Source organism: Ictidomys tridecemlineatus, chromosome X, assembly GCF_052094955.1.
Source record: "Ictidomys tridecemlineatus isolate mIctTri1 chromosome X, mIctTri1.hap1, whole genome shotgun sequence".
Classification (NCBI taxonomy): Eukaryota; Metazoa; Chordata; class Mammalia; order Rodentia; family Sciuridae; genus Ictidomys; species Ictidomys tridecemlineatus.
Window position 1 is genome coordinate 18,335,575 of NC_135493.1, and position 23,606 is coordinate 18,359,180.

General features: G+C 40.4%; 1 protein-coding gene and 1 pseudogene across 1 annotated transcript in view; both read left to right on the forward strand.

Moving 5' to 3' along the window:
- Positions 1-15,193, forward strand: part of Gpc3 (glypican 3) — a 399,890-nt gene extending 384,697 nt beyond the window's left edge. Inside the window, exon 8 of the mRNA XM_005337686.3 lies at positions 14,649-15,193. Within this exon, the coding sequence (XP_005337743.1) occupies positions 14,649-14,818 (170 nt within the window). The 3' untranslated portion in view covers positions 14,819-15,193. The remainder of the gene's footprint in view (positions 1-14,648) is intronic.
- A 6,441-nt stretch (positions 15,194-21,634) lies between these two features.
- On the forward strand, positions 21,635-22,511 carry LOC144371681 (dual specificity mitogen-activated protein kinase kinase 2 pseudogene; annotated as a pseudogene).
- The last annotated feature ends 1,095 nt before the right edge of the window (positions 22,512-23,606 follow it).

The window sequence follows — 23,606 nt, forward strand, 5'->3', positions numbered from 1 at the left end:
TCAGATAGGTAGGAGAGGAACCAAGCCGAAGCAGTGTGAGAAAGTGAAGAGGACACCAAGTTTAAAAATAGTATTGGATGCTGCAGAGAGCTCAAGATGAAAAACGTTTTCTGGTTTTTTGTAAAGAATCCATTGAGGTGGGAGGATTAGATGAACTCTAGATTGGGCGAAGGGAGGGAAGGGGTAAAGGGGTAGGAAAGATGGTGGGATGAGATGGACATCAATACCCTAAGTACATGTGTGAAGACATGAATGGTGTGAAAATACTTTGTGTACAACCAGAGATATGAAAAATTGTGCTCTATATGTGTAATATGAATTATAATGCATTCTGCTGTCATATATAACTAATTAAAATTTTAAAAAGAATCCATTGAGGGATATTATAAACCAACATGAGGGATCTTTTTAAAAAACTTTCTTTTAGTTGCCGATGGACCTTGATTGATTCATTCATTCATTCATTTATTCATTCATTTATTCATATGTGGTGCTGAGAATCAAACCCAGTGCCTCACCCATGCCAGGCAAGCACTCTACCACTGAGCCACAACCCTATCCCAGCATGAGGGATCTTCTAGTGCTGATTAAATTGTTCTAAAATTGCATTTTGATGAGGGTTGTATATCTTGTAAAATGACTAAACATCATTGAACTATACACTTGAATTTACTTGAAATGGATTAATTTATGGTATGTAAATGATATCTTAATAAAGTTGTTAGAAATATAAATAGGGAGTGGCTGGGGTAATAATAGCTCAGTGGCAGAGCACTTACCTAGCATGTGTGAGGCACTGGATTCAATCATTAGCACCACATAAATAAAAATAAAATAAAAAATAAATAAAATAAAGGCATACTGTTCATCTACAACTATAAAAATTTTTAGATTAAAAAATATATAAATAGGGAAAATAGGCTGGGATATAGCTCAGTGATAGAGTGCCCTGGGTTCAATTCCCAGTACCACAAAAAATAAAAATCTTATATAATTTCATATATATAAGGTATGTAAGGTGGTGATGGTCATAGAAACCGAACTGGAGATAAGGGGCAACTTCTGTTGAGTGGGTACAGTTTCAGAGTTGCAAGATGAAAAAGTTCTGAAGAGTTGTTGCATAACAATATTAAAACTCTTAGCACCACTGGACTGATTGCTTGAAATGGCTGCGATGGTAAATTTGATGGCTTTTTACCATAAACACACACACACTCAAAAAGTATAAGTGCCCTGAAGCTCCTCAAAGATGAGTGGAGGTCATTTACATCTGGATTATACTAGCACTTCTTCTCCTGTTTACCTTTGTTTCCATCAAATGTTGGAGCCAAAATACTTGAGATTATAAAGAGATACAAAATCTATTTGCATCTTGAACAAAAAAAAAATAAAAATAAAAAAATAAATAAATAGGGAAAATACATTGAAATTTAATTTGAAGCAAACTATGATTCCAAGGAATAATTTCTAGTATAATCTCCTCTTCTAAATTAGGAAAAGGAAAAGCTCTATGAAAGAAATTTACAAGAAGTATATTAGGTTACTAATTGTCACACTTTGATCCCCCACCCTGTGATATCAATACCAAGTTCACGTGTTTGATTTGCTTTTCACCAAGCCATGAATATTATTACAGTATGTCTTATTCTCCTTTGGATACTTACAGATTGGTCATCATAGTTATTTTTATTATATATTTCCAGAAGTTAAGAGTTGCAGTCTATAAAGCCCCAATTTTTATCTGTTTTTGTTTGTTTACATTTTAACATATTTGAACATGAATTCTTTATGACTTTGCAATAATTGAGATTTTGGCTTGAAATCTCATCTCTCATTTTATGCTATCTCCATGATGCTTTGTCCCTCTCAGCCATTTTTCCTTCTTCATTTAAATTAGTCAATCACACAATGTATTTGTCTTGGTTAGTGGGCACATTTGATGTATTCTGTAGCTAGGTAAAAACAAAGTGGAAAACTTCTGTCCCTTCTCACTTATAAGGCACCAGAGCTGCCAGTGACCATACTTAATTGAAGTGCTTATTTCTTGCCAAGTGCATCTTCTGTTTATTTTGGCTCAATGTCTTCCTGTTTTTCCCTACTCCTCCTTAGTGAAATGGCTGCAACCGTTTATAGTAGTATATTCCTTTTTCCCTTCTACATCTTTATAGCAGTGGGTTTGGGCCACTTGGCAACTTTTCACTTTTTCTGCCCTGCCTTTGTACTCACCTACTTTGTTCTAATGCCCACAGAGCTATTTGTATGAGGACCATCCAGCTTTTTCTCTTCAGTTGCCTTCCCATTGGGTCTTTCCAATGTATGTTTTAATCATCTTTCCAAACTGAATTGTCTCCATTTGATGACTCTTCTTTTCTCCCTCTGTATCCTGAGTGATCATATTGCATGATTGCCCTGAGCACAATGTCTAATACCTGATATATATTTACATTATTTCTGAGACTCAACTCTTAGTAAACTGGATGGCTTACATGCTTCTTTCTCCCCACCCTAGGCAAGTCAGCATTCATACCCCTAAAATTTTGTCTGGTTTGTTAACTCCTTGGGAAACTTAAAGCCTTCTTCTCTAAGCTAATCATGGCCTCCAAAAGACACTGCTCTCTTTCTTTGAGAAAGGATCCAAAGCAGATTCTTTGGATTGCTCTCTAAACATTGTGTCAAAAGGAGGTATGCAAGGGTCACTTTAACCTTTATCCCTTCACCCTTCATCCCTACCATGAGACCTCTCAAGACCTGAATGAAATTCTAGACTCTCAGGGCTGAAAGGGTCAGCAGAAGCTATTTACCTTCACCTCCCCCAGTCTGATCTATGTTTGAATCCCTTCACCAATATCTCGATCGAATGGTGTCCAAATTTTTGTGGACCACCTCCAAAGGTAGACCTCATTACCTTGGGGCAGCCTACACAGTTTCAGATTGTGCTAATTATTAGAAATTCTTTATTGCATTCAAGTCCAGTTTGCTGATGGCACTCTTAATTTCTTTTAAGTCCAATCATTTTCCCATTATGAGAAAAACAATACCACAAAACAGCAGTAACTAAAATGGCATGGGTATAGGATAAGAAGAATCCAAGCTAGAGAACGAGAGAAGAGAAATAACAAAGAGGACATGGGCACATACCAGGGGCAATATGTCAGAGAAATAGGTCTGTGGGCAAATGAGGGAAACTGAGGTGAGAAACAGAAATGGTGCTGAGAGGTAAACAGTAGGAGAATGGAAACACTGATGTAAAACTAAGAAGGGAAATATTGGAACCTTTTCTAGAAGAAATGGAACCCAAAACAGAAAAAGCATCTTCAAGGTTCAAAACCCAAGCTTGCCCTCTGCCTAAGGATATGGAAAAGAGCACTGTGGAGACAGGAGAGAGTGTTAAGTAGAGCTGTGACTAGATGGAAGAGAGAAGAATAATTTGACACAGGAAATTAGAGAGCAATGGAAAGAGAAAAAGAAATGAATAGAGAAATGGAAAAGGAGGGGGAATGAAAACACAGAACTTTTAGGTTAAAGAATTGTATTTATTCCTGTGCCAGCACGTAATTGTATTTTTCTGGCAGTCATCCCACAGACCTCTGCAAAGAGAAAGGGGTGCCAGCTTGTGTCACTGCAGGGATTGAAGTCTTATTGCTTTGTACTATTATAGCCAAATGATGGACTTCATTAATGAGGCTCTATTTTGATGTCACAGAGACAGACATTGAAACTTCAATCACTAGCAGCTCCTACAACTTGGGAATCAATGGTGATGGGAAGGATGGGGTGTGGCCTAGGGGTGGGTAGATTGTGAGGCAGAGGACAAAGTTATGGGAACACAATCATAAAGGTTCCAAGTGAGAAATGAATGGAACCTGCTCACCAGAAAACCTGTTTCCTGCTCAGCATGTCACACAGAATACCGGCATGTGTCAGCTGCTCACATAGCAAGGCATCAAGTTCCAGGCAGCAAAAGGGAATAAGAAAATAATCTTTGTGGATTCCATCCCCAACAAGGGCAGTAAGCTGATGCTGTGGGTCATGAAAACTGGCTATTGCTCAGCAGTGCCTTGGAATCTAGAGGTCAGGGTTTGAGCCCTGCCATTTGCTTCCTGAGCTGTGGCCCTGCCTTTGTCTTGCCTTCATCATGGATCAGTGGTGGATCCTTCCCCTAAGAAAATCAGGTAGTAAGAATTGACTCCTTAGGAAGGGTGTCATATATGGAAATAGCCCTTCACCTGCATACTCTCTGAAGGCTGAAAATACATGTTCATTCATGCAGCTGTTGATCCATGCATTGAGCCAGTCAACAAGCCTGTTTTTGAATGTCTCTAAGCCAAATATTGTGTGGGAGCTACAGAAAGGAGTGTGACTCGTTTCTTACTCCAATGAGGCTCAGTCCAGTGGAGGAGAAGAACACAGAAATAACTAACTCTGAGACAAATGGAACTTAGTGCTGTAATAGAAGTCCCAATCCAATTAATAGTCAGAGAAGTGACTCATTGGGGCTAAGATGAGAAGGGAAGGCTTCCTAGAAGAGGTCATAGAAGCTGAGGCTTGCAAGATACCATTGGGGATTTAAAGAAAAGGGAGAGAGAGAAAGAGATCATCCAAGCTGAGAGGCTGAGAGACCACCATGAAGAAAGACTTGGGAACTTCAGAGTCCTGGGCATTATCAGCCTTGGTATGACTGCAGTATATGATGCCTGGGGAAAAAATACATGGGCAGTTGAAACTGAAAAGGAAATAAAATGAGATAGAGAAGCCCTTGGATTCCCTACTAAGGGATTAGGATTCTATCCCACATGCAGTCATCAAAGGATTTGAGGAAGAAAGAAATGTACTGCAGCATGTGTTTTAGGAAAGGAGTGTTGTTGTCTTGTTCCAGCTCTCAGAATAGAACATTCCTTCTCCTATACAGCAGTGGGCCATTGGAGAGGAACTGGCATCCTGTATAGCTGAGGCATTGAGTGCTGGGGATTAGGCCTGAAAGAAAGAGGAGAAATGGCTAGCCAGCCTCCAGTAAAAGAGGACATGGAGCCTGTGTGAATATGAGAATGCACACTCAGCCCAGAGCTACAGGTGGGTAGGTAGGTGGATGGAGCCAGGATATTAACATGTGCCTCTAAATAAATTGAGAGGAAAATTGTCCAAATTTCCCAAATCTTGTTGATGGTGAGGGAAGAAATTCATAATTTGAGAGTATTTCAGGAACAAATTTAGATACAAAAACTTAGGGAGTGTTTTCATCTTTCATTTTTGAGGATACATGCCTGCTATTGGTTTTTGACCTGAAATGTTCCCACACTCTGAGTGTTTTTAGGGACTTAATTGTGATCCTTTAGCTGTTGTGTAAGTAATTTTTCTTGTGGTTGGGAATTACCAGGATATTACAAACATTTTGATTCTCAGGTACATTTTTTTTTGTAAGATCTACCATGGCTCATTAAAAATAGAAGCTTACCAGATTTTGAGTTCCCCCATCCAAGTAAAGCCTTGTTACAGTTGATGAAGCCCTGATAACTTGGGCTCTGAGGGAGTACAAGGCCGTTCCCTTTGTCCTCTGATCCCTTAGCAATAATGAGATTTGGCTACAATGGATGACATTTTGTGTTTTCCACGTCCTCAGAGTTCAATGACGCATATGTCTATGGCTGCATCTTGCCTGAGATTTATGTTATAATCTGAGCTCCATGAATTTAAGCCATTAAACAATTTAAAAAATTTGTAGTTGTAGATGGACAGAATGCCTTTATTTTCAATGTTATATAACAACAAAGTAACATTTATTTCTCATATATGTTATTTGTTTATTCTTATGTGCTGCTGAGGATGGAATCTAGTACCTCACATGTGCTAGGCAAGCACTCTGCCACTGAGCTACAGCCCCAGCCCCATTAAACAATTTTTTAAAGTTATAAAAAGAGTATACTCTTGTATTTATTGTTTGTAAACATAAGTCTCAGTTAAGCATCGTTTCTGTGAGTTACAAAAGCAAATGTAAGTTTCCTGCAGTTGCATACAATTTGTCTTTTAAAATTAAGCCTCATTAATGTTCTTGACAAAAATTGCCCTCTTCCCCATTCTTAGTTGAAGAGCCATATCTGCAATTCCATGAGTACTTAATCAGCATCTATTTTTATTCTTTTGGACAAATTGACTTGAGTTTTAAAGCACTGAAAAAGTACCATTCTGAGGGGAGGGCCTTAGTATCTCATACATTCACATGGGCTTCCTTCCAAATGGTAAGATACCAGAGTATCAGTGCACTTCCTTTAGGGATGGGGGATTTTGTGTATCAGATATCATTATCTCTTGGTTTCTAGTATAAGATTTTTTTAATCGTACTAAAATATATATGACATGAAATCTGCCATTTCCACCATTTTTAAGCCTACAATTCAATGGCGTCGATTACATTCTCAATATTATACAACCATCACCATTATTTCCAAAACTTTCATCCCAAAAAGAAACTCTGTGACCATTAAGCAACAACTCCCCCTGTCCCCACACATACTCCTAGTCCCTGGAAATGACTAATCCAGTTTCTCTCTCCATAGATTTATCTATAATAGACATTTCATGAAAAATAAAATCATATACTACATGCTATTTTTAAATGGCTTCTTTAACTTAGCATAATGTTTTTGGGTTCATCCATGCTTTAATGTGTATCAGAACTTCTTTTTTTGTCTAAATAATAAAGCACTAGATACATGTACCCTCAAACTTTTTCCATGAATCCACATCTACTACCAGTTTTTTTTTTCAACTCAGTACTGCCTGAAGTTGGGTCTATCTAGCCATCCTACTGAAACTTCTTTTAAAAACAACCCATAATCTTCTAGAAGATATATTTAGCAGCTGCCTCTCAATCCAGAGTTTTCTTGACCTCTCCATTACATTTGACCATGTTAACCCCCTCCTCTTTAAAATGTAATAATAGTAGTTCATTAATCAAAAATATCTCTCTTCCCTTGTTTTCTCTGAGCCAATTTTTTTCATCTTTGCCCCCTGGGGCCTAGCTAAATACTGTGTGTGTCCCCAGCTTCTCTTCTTCCACTATCTCTCATGTCCATCACTTATGGGAATGAAATAAGCTTTCCTGTGGGAAGTAAAGACTTCGATGAACTGATTCATATGGAGCTTTAGGTAGCCTCAGGTAAGAAGCACCTGTGAACTTGAGAGTACTAGTCATGACACTCCTGAGAAAGGCAGTAGTAATGCTGCTGATGCTGGTGGAGGGGAGGCCAGCACCCACACAACCCACTCCTACTCTCCAGGTTTCCAGGATGGGACTGTTCTGTTTCTGGGAATATGATTTTACTTATGATACACCCAAAGAAGTTTAGTAGTGGCTCATAAGAAGATTATCCAGTCAAGTGATTTATTATTCTCCAAAGAAGTGATTTTATTTTGTTTTCTTTAATGGCTAAACAAAATAGTGAAGCATACTTAGCAGTTGAACCCCCTGGAAAACATTTTATATTAGAACACTCAGCAAGCTGATCCCTAGTTGAAATAGTTAATGGGGTGTTCCCCTCCTGACAAGGAAGTTGCCATAGAAGAGTCTATGTTAACTCCCTAAGTAGGAATTTATACAAGAGGCAGAATCTCCAGTGTGGTAGTCAGCAAAGCCCAGGTAACCAAAATTACCTAACAGTGCTATTAAGATCTTTTCACCAAAGTCCTCCATCTATCAGGGCAGAGCAAAACCTTGTTCTCGAGGACCTGGGGTGTAACTTGAATGTCCGGCTAACCAGGCAATGTTCTATGACATCTTCAGCCACTTTTCAAATAGTGCATTTCTACTTATCATACAGCCTTGAATGTTTTACTATAAAACCTTGTGGTCCTCCTCTAAATCCGTAGGAAGTAGTATGCATGCCTTTATGTACCCACATTCCACTGCAGTGTAACCTGAAGCTATACATATTGCAGATTGAGAAATAGGCCTAGAAAAAAAGAGATCAGGCCTCAACTAATGGGGATGTTTGTAGCCTGGAATTAGCCATTAAAATGAAGTGGGCATCTCATTGTCCCAACCATCTTCCAGAAGATGTCATTGGATTATTCCCAGGTTTTATGGTCATTACGTGGGTAAAATTGGCAGCTCACTTGTTTGTCAATAAGGCACAATGTGAAATGGACCATTCTAAAAGGAGTCCCATTAGAACAATTGGAAACTAGAGGCCTCAACTGTGCCTGTTCCTCTTCATCTGATTTACGAAGAAAAAAATCTAGATTCCCAGAAACTACAGTATCACTGCAAAGTCACCTTCTTCACTTTCAATGCCAAGTAGTGATGTCACAGCTTACAGTTCACAAAGTAGGGGGTGTTGATGTGGCAGGAAGGAGGATCACGTTGAAGGCAGGACAAGGGAAGCAAGATCTGTTTGGGATTCAGAAGTGAGTGGCAGAGACCAAGGGCATCTGTAGGAAGTGCAGGAGATGAGCACTACTGCAATGAATTCTGTTTGCTTGGAGATTTCCCCCTGGTTTCATTCTCCGGTTGAATGTCCTGAGGTTTCATATATTCATGACTTAAGGGGCCAGCTGTACACAGCAAATACAAAACACAAGGACAGTAGTGTTGCTCTGCTGCTGTATTAGGGCCGATTGAAGCCATCTGCTGGTGCAAGCTTGGTGAGGGAGAAACCCCATGCTTGGCTCAGCAGCAGCATTCTCTCCCCTGACATTTTGGTGGCAGTTCTTCTTGCATGCTGACCTGTAAAGTCTTCCTGTTTGTGTTTTGTATGGGTGAAACCCCTATAGCAATGCATTGTCCTTCTTGGTGCCCATGCTCTCAGAGGGTGACCATTTGCTTGCTATTTTATGCTCAAGAACCCAGTGGTTTTTTTTGTTTGTTTGTTTGTTTGTACTAGGGATTGAACCCAGGGGCCTTAAGCACTGAGCCATATCCCCAGCCCTTTTTTTATTTAGAGACAAAGTCTTGCTGAGTTGTTTAGGGCCTCACTAAGTTGCTGAGACTGACTTTGAACTCATGATCCTCTTGCCTCAGCCTCCCAAGCCACTGAGATTACAAGCCTGTGCCACTGTGCCTGGCCCCAGTGGCTTTTTAAGGGCCAAAAGGCTTGTTTCACTGGCTGACAGATCCTCTTCAGCTCCCTGTGCTGGCCCACTTGATGTACCACCACTTGATGCATCCCAGATCCAATAACCTTGCCCCCAAAGCCTTGTGCATACTGGCTTCAATGGCAGGTGCAACACCAAGGTCTAAAAGCAAAAGCAAGAGGGTCCAGCATAGATTTATTTATTGCCAGGTTCTCTTATCTGAGATTAGAACAGCTCTAGAAGAAAGAGAGTTCATACCTTGATAGCTGATGAACATCACCATCGCAACAGAAAAAAATGGTCAACTCAGCTTGCACAACAAGGCTGTTAGGGGCAGCCATCTTGGCTACTGTAGGTAGAAGAATGATTACAGCCTGTAGAACACTGTGCCCCTCACTAGCCCCAAGAGCCTTGGAATCAGAGAGAAATAAAACTAGAAGGAAACTGGCAGGTCATCAGTTCAACACTCATATTTGCCAGATGGACAACTGAAGCTCAGAGAAGGGAGAGATTTATCAAAGGTGAACTGGTAGGACAGTGGCAGAGCCAGGCGTCAAACCCAGGGCTCCAGACCCTGGGAGAGTGCAGCCTCCTGAAGTACTGCACTAGAAGATTCTGAATAAGGATGGAGAGCTCCAATTCTGTGCTTTGCCCAATGCAGAAAAACTTTCCAACACAAACCAAGCGCAGACGCTAATGACTGACTATTATTTTAAACGGATCATCTAGTATGCAACACAAAGGACATAAAGTCAAAATGAGAGTCAGGGCTGAGTGTGTAATTAGTACAGATTGTTGGGTCTACCCTCTGGGCGTAGTTAAACTGATTACAAATAGAAACAGATTTTTAGATTTAGCATGAAAATCTCCTTGCTGGCCCAGAAGGTTCTCACTGATGATCAACTTCAAGATAGAAACAATTTGTGTACATTTTACAGTATACACCTAGCATAACAAAAATGTATTCTGGAAAATTACTATTAAATATAAAAATATTAATGATTTAAAAGAAAATGGTTTGTAGTGTTTATCATAATACATCTGGTTTTTAGCCAACTGAGAAGTTTTATGATTTGATGTAGCTTTAGCTTGTGCAGTTGTTGTTGTTGAATGTGTGCCACTGACCAATCCCCATATACCATTCCAGAGGCTTCTTGTTTTTTTGTTTGTTTGTTTAAGACAAGATGTTTCACAAATCTCTCCCATTTCATGTTGTCCTCCATACTGTTAACAATGATCTTTCTGAAAACACAAATCAGATTGTGTGGTTTCCTTACTTAAAATCCTTCAGTGGCTCCCTGTTGCTTACAAATAGATTTTGCATTTCTAATCCTCCATGATTTGACCATTCTTTGTCCTTCCTGCTTTACCTTTCATCACCACCACCCCACACAACATACACACACACACTCATAACCCACAAGAGTGTAGGATCTGTGGTCCTTCACACCATGGATGCTACTTGCTCTTACTGAATATGCCCCACCCACATTCTCCAAGCTTGGTGATTTTGCTCAAAGCAAACCTTCTGTCTTGGTTAATCATTTCTTTCAACCCTGCCATATGTAGTTCAGTCCATCCTTTTTGGTGTAGATCATATCCAAATTGTTTCAAGAAATCTTCCCAGACTCTGAATTTTTCTCCCTCCCCTTCTAACTCATGCTATATGTGCCTTTATTTAATCTATTTCTTCTTTGTGCCAAATATCTCATTGGTTTTTCTATTGGTCTGTTGCCCTTGTCAGAGTGTGAGATTCCTTGACATATACATGAAATCTTTCTCCAGTCTTCTACTTAAGTGCTAGGAACATCATAGACTAGTGTTGTTTGTTGAATTAAATTGGATTATATTGCCTCTGTCTGGGAATAGAAAGAGGAAATATTTGTCTTTGACCAAAATCCTATTTTCTCTGTCTCCCATAATGCTTCCTTGTTGTACTAGGCTGTCCCCTTCATCTTTAATCCCTGTGATGGTAGCCAAGGCCCAGAGTATGGTTTGATGGGATTCCTGTCTATATACACTACAGGAACACTACTAAGGGGGTGGGTAATAACTTTTGCTGTTGCTGAATTGAGAACCTCGGGAAATTTGTAGCCACAGCTTCAGAAGCATAGGGAAGTAGCATCCTGAATATTTCGGGCCCTTTGATGATAGAAAACTTGGTTTAGCTTTTCTGCCTGGGGTGTCTAATGGCTTTGGCCATTTTGTTGATCTCTTCTGGGAATAGAACAGATAGGATAAAATTATACAAGCATGGAACATATCTTATTCTAACTAGGACCCCATTTTGGGGGGGGATACTGGAGATTGAACCCAGGGTGCTAAACCACTGAGCTACATCCCAGCCTCCCACTTTTTTTTTTTTTTTGAGACAGGTTGTTGCTAAGTTGCCTAGGACCTCAATAAATTACTGAGGCTGGATTTGAAGTTGCAATCCTCCTGCCTCAGTCTCCCAAGACATTGGGATTATAGGCATATGCCACCATACTTGGCATGACCCCATTCTTGTGGATAGACACAGTAGGGGATTCACTTGTGTATTTTCATGGGTGCATATAAAAATAAAAATAAATAAAAATTTTAAGAGAAGAACTGATAAGATAATTCCAATTCTGAGTTCCCAAACCTAAAGCTCTTTTTACTATTTTACGAATTTTACCTAGGCTGCTTAATCAAGTATATGGTTGACTTTTTGTTGGTTTGTTTTGGTACGGGGTATTAAACTCAGGGAAACTTGACCACTGGGGCACATCCTCAGCCATATTTTGTATTTTATTTAGAGACAGGGTCTCACTGAGTTTCTTGGTGCCTTGCCATTGCAGAGGCTGGCTTTGAACTCGTGACCTTCCTGCCTCAGCCTTCTGAGCTTGGGATTATAGGAGTGCAGCACTATGCCCAGCTGTATGTGGTCAATTTTACATGGAAACACCAACTTTTCTCATGTTTTTTGAAAGTTCTCTTTGGCAGTATATATTTTGCTAATTCAGTTTTATTTCCTAAATAAGAACCTATTACTACTTAGTCACTGAATTCTATTTGGTATATAGAATTTTTCAAGAGGCAGGATAGTTTCATATGAGGTTTAGAGTCAGACGTGGATTGAAATAGCACCTCTACCACTTACCAGGTCTGTAAATATAAGCAAAATAATTAACCTGGGCTGAGCTTCCTCACCAGTAAAATAGGAATTTTAATAACTACTTCCTAATGTGGTAGAGTTTAAATTAAATGAGATAATGTATATGAATAGTATCATACAATGCATGGCATACCATTGAGGAGTCAATAATTAGAGGTCGTTACAATAATTCCCAAAAATAGGGTCCAAGGGATAGAAATTAAAAAGGAGGCCTATGGGCAGAAATAGATCAGAAACTAGTGGATTTAACAGGACTGCTAGGTTTACCATAGCCACTACAGTAAACAAAACTCTTCAGTGTGAGCGGATTATTTGAAGTGCAAAATAAACAGCTGAGTGGTAGCATTAATAGATGTTGTTTCATCTTGATGTTGGGGCATCTTCCAGAAAGGGAATCTGAAAGCCATGCTGAGAGTGCTCTCACAGGTCAACCCTAAAAATACTCCTCTTGACTTAAGTAGAGAAGTTGCTATGAGACCAGGACTGGCCTCTCAGCAGAGATCAGCCTCGTGTCTCCCCACATTGGAGAAATTTGATCAGGACCTAAGCCTGTGCCATCCTTGCCCACTGACAGCTGACCTCGGCCTTCTTGTGCACTCTGCATAGTTCACCTTTCAGAGAAAGAAGTTTGATTTCCAAGTAGAACATTGCTCCTTGTTCTTTTAATTTTATTTGTGTGCATATATTGGGGGAAGGGGTCTAGATTACTGTCTGCTAAATTGCTTTTCCCTGGGTAATAGAGTTCCCTGGAAAACTTGATTTGGTTTATTATCAGCACTCAGGAAGGAGTTTTTAGAAGTTGTTTTTAGAGGAGTAAAATGTAATCAGATGCACATATATTAAAATTCAGGACATTGTTTCTTTGCACAGTAATGAAAAAGAAATATTATTAATAACAAAAAGGAAAAATATGTCATCAATTATTATAGGAAGATGATTTATTTATTATTGAAAGTAGTAGGAAAAATATCAATACCCATTACATTAAAAAGCTGAGAATATGAACTGTTATGCATTCAGAAATAGAATTAGTATGCTAAAACAAAACAAGTTTATATGTGCTAGTAACCAAATACATGTAAATTAAAGAAACCTTGAGATTATTATCTTATATGAGCTAAAATCTTTTTTTTTTCAGTTGAGATACGGTAAAATTGACTCGCTTATCACTGCTGGTGGTGTTATTGATTGTAACAACCCTTTTAGAAAGTCATTGAAATCAGACCCCCTGGCTTTAATCACCTTGACATTACTGCCCACTCTATCCATTGCCAGGCCCTGGTCTGGGGCCCTGCTTTGCCTGCATCTGACCAGCTGAGCCCCACACTTGCTTCCTGTGACTTACTGAGTGTTTCATGCTCTGTAAGAAGAGCTCTTCCTTCCTCTTACTTCCTTCCCTCTGTAGAATCCCAGTCATTTCCTCTGGGTCTATTGCTGTTCATCTCAGTGTCCCAAAGGAATCTTTCCATCTCCCTTGGCCACAGGACAGTTGGCTGGTTGATGAGGTTGCTCACATCACATCACCTTCACAAGATATTGAAATAGAAATGTTGACAATAGAGTTTAGAAAAGCCAAGGGAACAGATTTGATCTTTAAGTCCAGAAAAGCAAATCAGAGAAATTGAGCCCTGAGCCAGGGCAAGAAATCTTGAATTTTCTGATATATCACTGTTTAGATTTGCCCTCTGGCGAACTTTTGCATTACGCCAAGCCAAAGTCTTCCAATCTCTTTTTAGGATCATGAATATCATAAATTTTAGACAGTCAAAGAATGAAAGACCCTTACCCCTTAGCCTTTCCTTACTCTTAATTTGCTAATATCAGTGCAAATCCTATTATTTAATTTAGCTTTGTTGTGAGTGGTCCCCCACCCCAGGGAAGATGAAAGGACCTTATAGATAAAAGAACTATTTGAGAAAAATAAAAGAACTGTCGACAGCAAACTATCCTATCTTCAACCTATTAAAACAAAGTTCTCAGGATAAGGCAATCTATATGGGATGCAGGGCCCTGGAAAAGTACACAGGTAGCCCACAGCACTTCCTCCCCTAGCAGCCCACAAGGACACATGTGTGGTCACCCACAGAGCATATCTTGACACCTATGACATCTGGTGAAAATGGTCTTCAATTCAAGCACAGCCTAGCCTAGAAGGAGATGTTGCAAAGGCCCAGGGTGTGGATGGGGCCAAGGACATGAGAGGCGTGGCCTGCTCAGTCCACCTTAACCTGATCTCTGGAAGGGACATGTCTAGCTATCTCCTTCCACTGTTCCATACACACATTCTTCTCCTCCCCATTTCCTCGCATTCTTTCTTCCACCAAAAGGAAAGAGACAAAGCTGGGACTTTCAGAGAGAACAGACAGGTGCTTGAGCTGTGGATAGTGCACACCAGCTGCTGTACAGAATTCTGCATTTCAAATCCTTCTTTTCTTTCTTGCAGAACTGGCTTATGATCTGGACGTTGATGATGCTCCCGGGAGCAAGCAACATGTGAATCAGAAGGACAACGAGCTAACTGCCTCCCACAACCTGGGGAACGCGTTTTCCCCAGTGGAGCTGCTTATCAGCATGGCCATCTCTGTGGTGTGCTGCTTCTTCCTGGTGCACTGACTCAGTGCCCAGCACATGCTGCCTTGTGGCACCCGTGGTCTTCCTCACTAAAGGAGACCACTTTCTTATTTTTTTCTATTTTTTTATCTTGTATACCTCCTCCAGCCATGAAGTAGAGGACTAACCATGTGTTATGTTTTCGAAAATCAAATGGTGTCTTTATGAGGAGGGTCAATTTTAGTAGTAGTATATAGATTGTCCTTTTGCAAAAAAAAAAAAAGAAAAAAGAAAAATCCCATCAAGTTGTGCCAAATTATTTTCTATGTTTGGCTTCTAGAACATGGTTACCATGTTTCTGTATCCCCCTATCCTCTCTTTCTCTCTCTCTGCATGTATTTCTTTGGAAAAAAAAAATAATAAACGTTCAAATAAAAATGTGTTGAGTCTCCTTTTGTACATCGCCGTATGCTTCCCTTCCCTCTCATCTGACTTTCTATTCTGCGTAATCCCATCAGGTGCCAGTGGGGTCCTTAAAAACTACCTTTCTACCATCATTTGAGTTTCAATCCTTGTTCCCAAGTTCCATTCAAAGCCCCTCCCTCCCAACACACACCCAGGCCACAATCTGTATCTACAAATCTTAGTTGGTGTGTCTTACCTATAAGACCAAAGGTATCCCCAAAGACTCCCACAGTCTGATCTCTATTTAAAATTTTCTCTTTGCTAAAAATGCTTTGCCAAAGTAGAAAATCCTCTGCATGGGATGTACAAGTTGCATGATTAATAGTCTCCCTTCCTGCAACTTACAGAGGTAGGCAAAGAAATATTTCCCCCAACTTCTTTGCTGCTGTCTCAGGCTTCTTTCCTGTCACCTCTCTCTCTAGGGGCTGCTCATGACAGGACCAACAGTTGCCTCATGTCAGTTTGCATAGTGTTTTAGTCAGCTTTTTGGTCACTGTAACCAAGAAAACCCGACAATAACAATTTTATAGGAGGAAAAACTTATTTGGGGCTCACAGTTCCAGAGGTCTCAGTCCATAGATAACCAACTCCTTTGCTCTAGACCCAAGGTGAGCAGAACATCATGGTGTAAGTGTGTGGTGGAGGAAAGGGTTTCCAAACATCATACCAGGAAGCAGAAAGAGAATCTCTTCACCTCAGTCAAAATACAAACCCCAAAGTCAAGCCCCTAGAGACCCACTTCCTCTAGACACACCCTACCTGCCTATAGTTATCACCCAGCTAAACCATCCAACTGAATCAATGTATTCAGTTGAACCAATCAAGACTGTGATAACCCAAACATTTCACATCTAAACTTTCTTTCATTGTCTCACACCTGCACTTTTGGGGGACACCTCATATTTAAACCATAACACATAGTTTGTCACCAGCAAATCCATGATTTATATAAGAAGCAACTCTCACTCTGGGCCTCATGGAGACTTCTTCAACCTTAATTTCTTCAGAAGCAAGGGTTTGTGTACCTACTAGGTTCCAGGTGCTATTCCTGGAGACATTGGCAAAACAGATTCAATAACTGTTTTCATGGAGCTGACGATCTGGCACCAACACTAATTCTAAAACAAGCTTTCTATGAATTTCAGGCCCAGTATTTATTTTTTAAATTTATTTTTTACACACCCAACATCACAAGTAATAATGGCACTTATGTTTGGTTGGACATTCTGCGGTGAAGGAACACCAGAAATAACCAACTTACCATTTTTATCATGTGTAAAATCCTGAGCACATTGCCCTTTTGCCAGATCGGCTCAACAGAGGCATTGCTGATTCCATCTAAAGAATGAGAACTCTCACTCCCATTTGATAAGTATGATAAGAATGGCTCAAATGCAGGGAAAAGGCATGAGCAAAGGTCAAGGAATGGACAGGGAAGTCCCCTTTGATTCTAGGAGGTGGCCCAAGTCAGGATCTCCAGTTTCAGTCTAAAGTCAAGAGGTCACCATGCTGGAAAAAGAAGATATAATGTCACAACTAATCATTCCCCACTTCTGCTGTCCCCAACACACATCACACATCTGTTGGTCTCCTGCAAAGCATGTGATTCCTATATCCATTTTCATCCTTTGCAGAAATGCCCACAAACACAACCTGGAAATGTTTGATTTAGTCTTCCCTTCAGTTGGTTTTCTTGTGGTTGAGACTACAATCAGTTGTATTCACTAGTAAGACTTCCATGATTTATAGTGGTTGGTAAAACACAAAAGGGAAAGAAGCCATTTGTCTTTGCTTTTAAATCATCTTTTTTTTTTCTGTATTTGAATGAGGTTCACAAGAACTTTTGGTCTTTGGTTTATGAAACCTAAACACTAAAAAGCTTTGCTCCTTGGACTCAGTCTAATGTTCTAGTAACACCAGACCAGAAGAAGGATTTCAAGCCCAGTTATCATCTAATAACCATCCCTGTTATTCCACAGGCAGGGTTTTATTTAATCTGGCAAAATAATCTTTGGCTTGGAAACCAAATTTTGCCTGTGCCAGTAGGAGAGGGTAGTTTTAAAATCCATTATTTCTCCACTTTGGGAGGCAAAGGGTGTTGTCCGTTATCATACTCTTCCACCCATTTCTCCTCTCTAGACTTCAGTTTCCCTAAAGTGGAAGATTGGGACAATATTTTTATCTCAGATTTTATGGCACCATTGGTCCCCAAAAGAAGTACATGTTGGTTCCTCTGCCCAATGCTGCTCTCATGAATGTGCTGTTCTTGGGACTTCTCTAGCCTAATATTGTGTTTGACATGCTTCAGTTCCCAGTACCTGACCCAAGGAAGCCAGTATTTTTTGTTTGTTTTTAATCCAATGCTTGAAATGTAACCCAGGGCCTTGTACATGGGGCACAAGCACTGTACTACTGAGCCATACCTCCAGCCTGACAGCCACTCTTCACCAGAGAGCTTCTGCCAGGGAAGATCCATTCAGATTGAGTGATGAGGACCAGGAGACAACTTCCCTGTAATGTCCAAGGCCTGCTGCCTTCAGTTACATAGATGGGATTAAAATGGAGAACCACACATATTTACCAAACATGGAGAATCTACCATCTCCAATTGGCCATTCACTATTTCTCAAGAGCCTGTATCAAGCTTTTTCACCATGCCTAAATTATCCCCTTATATATGTTTTCATTGCTCCAGTTCAGAATCCAGTTTCTCAGCTAGCTTCTGGCTTTTTATCTTTGAAGTGTTTATTCTACCCTTTGATTTAAACTTTCTACACTTGAATTATGTTAAGATGAATTTTTTGTTGTTAGAAGAGGCCTGGCAGCTAAGAAGTTGCTCATCTTGTTGGAAGTTTCCAGGCCTCTTTTAATCATTGTATGCACATGTGAACTTCCACTGGCTCAAGTTTGGTACTTGAATAAGGTTAATTCATAGAATAATGGATACTGAATCCCTAGTCTAAAAGGAACACTGTGACTCATTCCACAATCTTTGCTTGATTACCTCCTAAGGCATTGCTCTCACTAGGTTAAAAAGAGGGCTGTAGGGCTGGGGTTGTGGCTCAGTGGTAGAGTGCTTGCCTCACACGTGCGAGGCCCTGGGTTCGTTCCGCAGCACCACATAAAAATAAATAAATAAAGGTATTGTGTCCAACCACAACTAAAAAATAAATATTTTTTAAAAAAGGCTGTTTGCTTGGTGGACAACTCTAATTTTTAGCAAATTTGTTTCTCAAAGGAAATATGTATATACATTCAATATACAAAAATGGGCATATTACAAAAAAGTATACATTACAAAAGAAATATGTACAAGTAACAAAAATTATAACAATACACCATTATAGAGTTAAAAATAGCTTTTGCCTTATAATTCAATAGTCCTTTGCTACAGTCTGGATATTGAATGTTTACCAAAGGTCCATGTGTTAAAGGTCCATATGGATGGTCACAAGCATAGATCTAGGTAGAACCAAGTGGGAGGTCCTCAGGTCACTGGGTGCATGTCCTTAAAGAGGACCATGAGACACCAGCCTCCTTTCTCACCTCAGCTACTATGTGAGCACACACTCCTACCACAATATTCTGCCTCAACACAGGCACAAAACAATGGAGTCAGTTGATCATGAACTGGATCCTCCAAAACTGTGAGTCTGAATGAAACTTTTTTTCCTTTCTTTTTCTTTGTAGTACTAGAGATTGAACTCAGTGATACTCTACCACTGAGACACATCCACACCCCTTTTTTATTTTTGATACAGAACCACACTAAGCTACCCAGGCTGGCCTCAAATGTGTGATCATCCTACCTCAATCTCCCAAGTAGCTAGGGTTACAATTATGTGTCACCACACCAAGGAAATGTATTCTTTTGATAAGCAAATTATCTCAGGTATTCTGCTATAGTGATGGAAAGCTGAGTAACAAGCACACCATAGATATCCACTATTAACATTTTTTTTTCAGTGCTAACAATCAAATCTAGGGCCTTGTGCATGCTGGGCAAGTGTTCTATCATGGAGCTATGCTCTCAGACCTTGCTATTAAATATTTGACTTATATCCTTCCAATATTTTCTCTTTCTGAGATTATACTGAACATTACAATTTTATTATAACACAAACCAGTTTTTACTAGATTGAGCCTAAAGTTGCCTTCCTGTCATTTCCACCCATCAGTCTACCACTTCCATAAAGAGTACCACGAGATTAAGAAGACACTACTTTTCACATCATCATCCTTCAACAATAAATTTCAATCATGCATCTTTTCTGGGTTGTTTGCTTTTCTAAACAGATCTTATAATGCTCATAGACTTCCTCAGCCCTGATCTATGCTTCAATGGGTCAAGAGCACCAGTGGTCGATAGGCCATTAGGTTGCAAGGAAGGCCCAGAACCTCCACCAGAGCACTCTGAGAAGGTAGATGCTTGCTTAGCAGTCACATTACTCCCTTATTGTATTTTGAGCTTGTGGCCAACTGAAACATAGAGAAATTTTTGAAAAATGGGGGCCAAGTCAGGTCTCTTCTGTCCCATACTTTGTGCAATTTATTCTTGAAAACTTAATTCCAAGGAGTTTTTAAAAATTTTTTTAGTTGTCAATGGACCTTTATTTTATTTATTTTTATGTGGTACTGAGAATCGAACCCAGTGCCTCACACATGCTAGGCAAGCACTCTACCACTGAGCCACAACTCCATTCCAAAGACTTTTGATTTATGTGTTTATGTACTGTACCAGACAGTCACTACACATTATGTGTGTGTGTGTGTGTCTGTATGTCTGTGTGTCTGTGTATACTGGCATGGAGAACCTTTCCTTTTTTCCTTGCCAAGGCCACAATATGTTTGGAAGTCCTCTTTTTGAATTGCTGTTGAGTCAGCTTATGTGCCATGCAAGAAATTGGCCTCAGCTCTTTATAGTCACACCTTGTTTGGAACCCAAAGTAATATTCTTCAGCTTGATCACCTACCTCATTCACTACATTGGCTGCCAAGGAGCTTTTAACTGTTTCCAAAACTCAAATCTGCCTTCAAGAAACAAAGCCCCACCCCACCCTGCATATCCTGAGAAGATTCCAAAGAATGTGCTATGGTCTATGGAACTTTTCTTTTTTTCCAAAGAAGCTTTCCAAAAAATTTGAGGACACTTTCCCTGGCACAAAGATTCTCTTTTGAGGGGGCCTCTTGGAAGGATACAACACTCATTTGGATTTAGGTCTGCTGCTTGGCTGCAGGACCAATGAATAAGCTGACTGATTCTTATCCACTTTTATACATTTAGAAATAAATGCATCGACTTTGAAGGATCCACATTAAAAACAGAGCACAAGGTCAGGTGCAGTGGCACATGTCTATAATCCCATCTTCTCGGAGATTAAAGCAGGAGGATCACAAGTTCAAGGACAGTCTCAAGCAAATTATCGAGGCCCTAAGCAACTTAGCCAGACCTTGGTTGTGACTCAGGGGTAAACTGCTCACTAGCACCTGTGAGGTCCTGAGTTCGATCCTCAGCACCACATATAAATAAATAAAATAAAGGTATTGTGTCCAACTACAACTAAACAATAAATATTTTAAAAGGTTGGGTAGGAGCTGGGGCTGTGGTTCTGCAGCAGAGCGCTCACCTAGCATGTGTGAGGCATTGGGTTCAATCCTCAGCACCACATAAATGTAAAATAAAGCTATTGTGTCCAAAAGGGCTGGGGATGTGGCTCAGTGGTTAAGGACCCCTGGATTAAATCCCTGGTATAAAAAATAGAGCATAAAGCTGGTATGCAGTTGATATTTAATAAGTGTTTGCTGAATCCAGTATTCACTCTACAAGTATTTTTCAGCAATGCTTTGTACCAAATCTTAGGTCATATACTAGAGTACAATATATGATAGATACACCTACTGAGAGAGACAACCAAGAAGTTACAATAAAATGTTAATACTATCTATATATGTATATCTATATATAGAGATAGTATTTATATATATATTTATATTATATATATAAAGTATATATAGTATTTATATATAGTATGTAAACACACATATACACATAGAAAAAAATATATATATATATACATACACACACACACAGGATGCATAGGAGAACCGAATGGGTACATATTCTGGTCACTGGGCCAGGGATATAATGCTTAGATAAAGTCTAGAAGAAATGATAGAAATTGTAAAAGGTATAAAGAAGGTGTATAGGACTTGATGAAAATGGAGAAACCACCCAGGTTGCAGAGGGGGGAAGAGTATGAGAGGCAGAACAGCAGGCCATACATCCACAGTGCACATGCACCAGGCATTTCTGGCTATGGTGAAGCAGTGAAGGCCCCTGGTGCCCCCATAGGAGAGGGCAGGGTACAATTATACAGTAGTAGGTAACCGTGAACCATATGCACACCCAGCAGCATGGAAGGATTTGAAAAGTACTGTGGCTCCCACACTCTGGTGGCAGTATCAGCCTCACTAGAGCTCCTTAGCTTCAGTCTCAGCCTCCCCAGTGCCTCTTGGTCTGGATTTGCAGTGTCACTGACCTTTGGCTGCCTTGGTGCTGGCCTGGGTTCTGACCATAACCCCAGGCTCAGTTCACAACTGCACCTGTGGTTCCCCACCTACCACGGGCCTGCACAGGATCCCAATACTGGCTTGGAGGAAACCAGTGCTCATGGCATCACCATCACCAAGAGCTGCTTCCCCATCAGTGAGGGCTCCTGCAAAGGAAAGTCAGTGAGCTTCCAGAAGATGCTTGAGGATCTAGAATTCAATAAGCAGCAGAAGAGGCTAGAGGTCTTCCTTACCCCAAAGGCCAAGGTCTGTAAACTCAAGGAGGATTACTACAAAAGGATCTTGGAGCTAGGAGCCCAGCTATGGTGGGATGGTTACCAAAGCTCACAAAAGACCTTTAGTCAGAAAGCTGGGGCACGGTGTGATCAAGCTAGCCATCCTAAGTGCGACACGCTGTACATTGTGGGCTTCTATAGGGACTTCTAGAGTGGCTGGGAGATCCATAGTTGCATGGAGAATGTGGATGGTGGCTTCATGAGCCAGGTGTTGAAAGAAACCAAGAAGATTCCTGAAAAGATCCTGGAGATGGTCAGTGTGGCAGTTCTCTGGGACTTGGCATACTTCTGAGAAAAACACCAGGTCAGGCACTGATACGTGAAAACTCCCCCAACACTGGTCAACTTTAGAAGGGAAATCAAGCTGTGATTTTGTGGTGAATGGAAAGCTCATTGTCTCCATGGCTAATTCCTTCATAGGAATTGTATCCTACTTGCTTCCATAGCAGCTTCAAGGCACACACTGCTTGGTGCAGATGAACATCTGAAGGACTGGCTTGCTCCAGATACGACTGTCCATTGGAAGCTTCATCCCCCATCCAATTTCAAGAAAATCGAGGCCATTTTTGGCCAGCCCACAGTCAACTGGGCATAAGGAGGGCCTTGCAGCTTCTCACTTCTGTACGAATGTCTCCTGAATACCATATTAGTGATCAGAGGTCACACAGCCAGCCAGCCATGGCTATGTTTGAGCTACTAGACTATATTGTAAATGAGCTACCTCCAAGCTATCCAGAGACATGATCAACCCAGACTTCAGCCCAGGAATTTGTAAATAAATGTCTACATAAGAACCCAAAAGAATCTGAGTATGATGGTGCATGCCTATAATCCCACCAGCTCTGGAGGCCGAGGCAGAAGGATCACGAGTTCAAGGCCACCCTCAGCAATGGTGAGGCCCTAATCAACTCAGTGAGACCCTGTCTCAAATAAAATACAAAATAGGGCTGGGGATGTGGCTCAGTGGTTGAGTGCCCCCGAGTTCAATCCCCAGTACCAAAAAAACAAAACACAAAAACAGAAGAATGAGTGATATCAACATACTCATGAACCATTCTTTCATCAAAGGGTCAGAAGTGGAAAAAGTGGATTTGCAAGCTCATGCAAAAACCAGTGGTTGAACCAGCCCAGGGTCCTCACATTGTCTGTCAGCTCATCCACTGTCATGGTTCATGCCCTGCCTCTCCAGCCAAGTATAGGCCAGCACCTCCATCTCTCCAAACAGGGGAAGAAAAACAAAAACAAAACCCAAACCCACCATCATATATCTAAACAAGTGTACCTTCAGTTATGTGAAGTACTTGCCACCTACTTTTGGAGTTTTGGAAATGGGCCGTCACTCCCCTGCAGCTTCTGTTTGTAATAATATATTTAAGAGCTAGTTCAGACACGATAATTATAAATGTGTTTGGGGGGGATAATCCCACTTTCAGCAGAATTAGGCAATGGAATTGTTATATTTATTTTTCTTTGTTGGAGTCTAGGATTCACAAAGATAGATTATCTCTTTTTTTATAGATGTGAAAAAACAAGACTCAGAG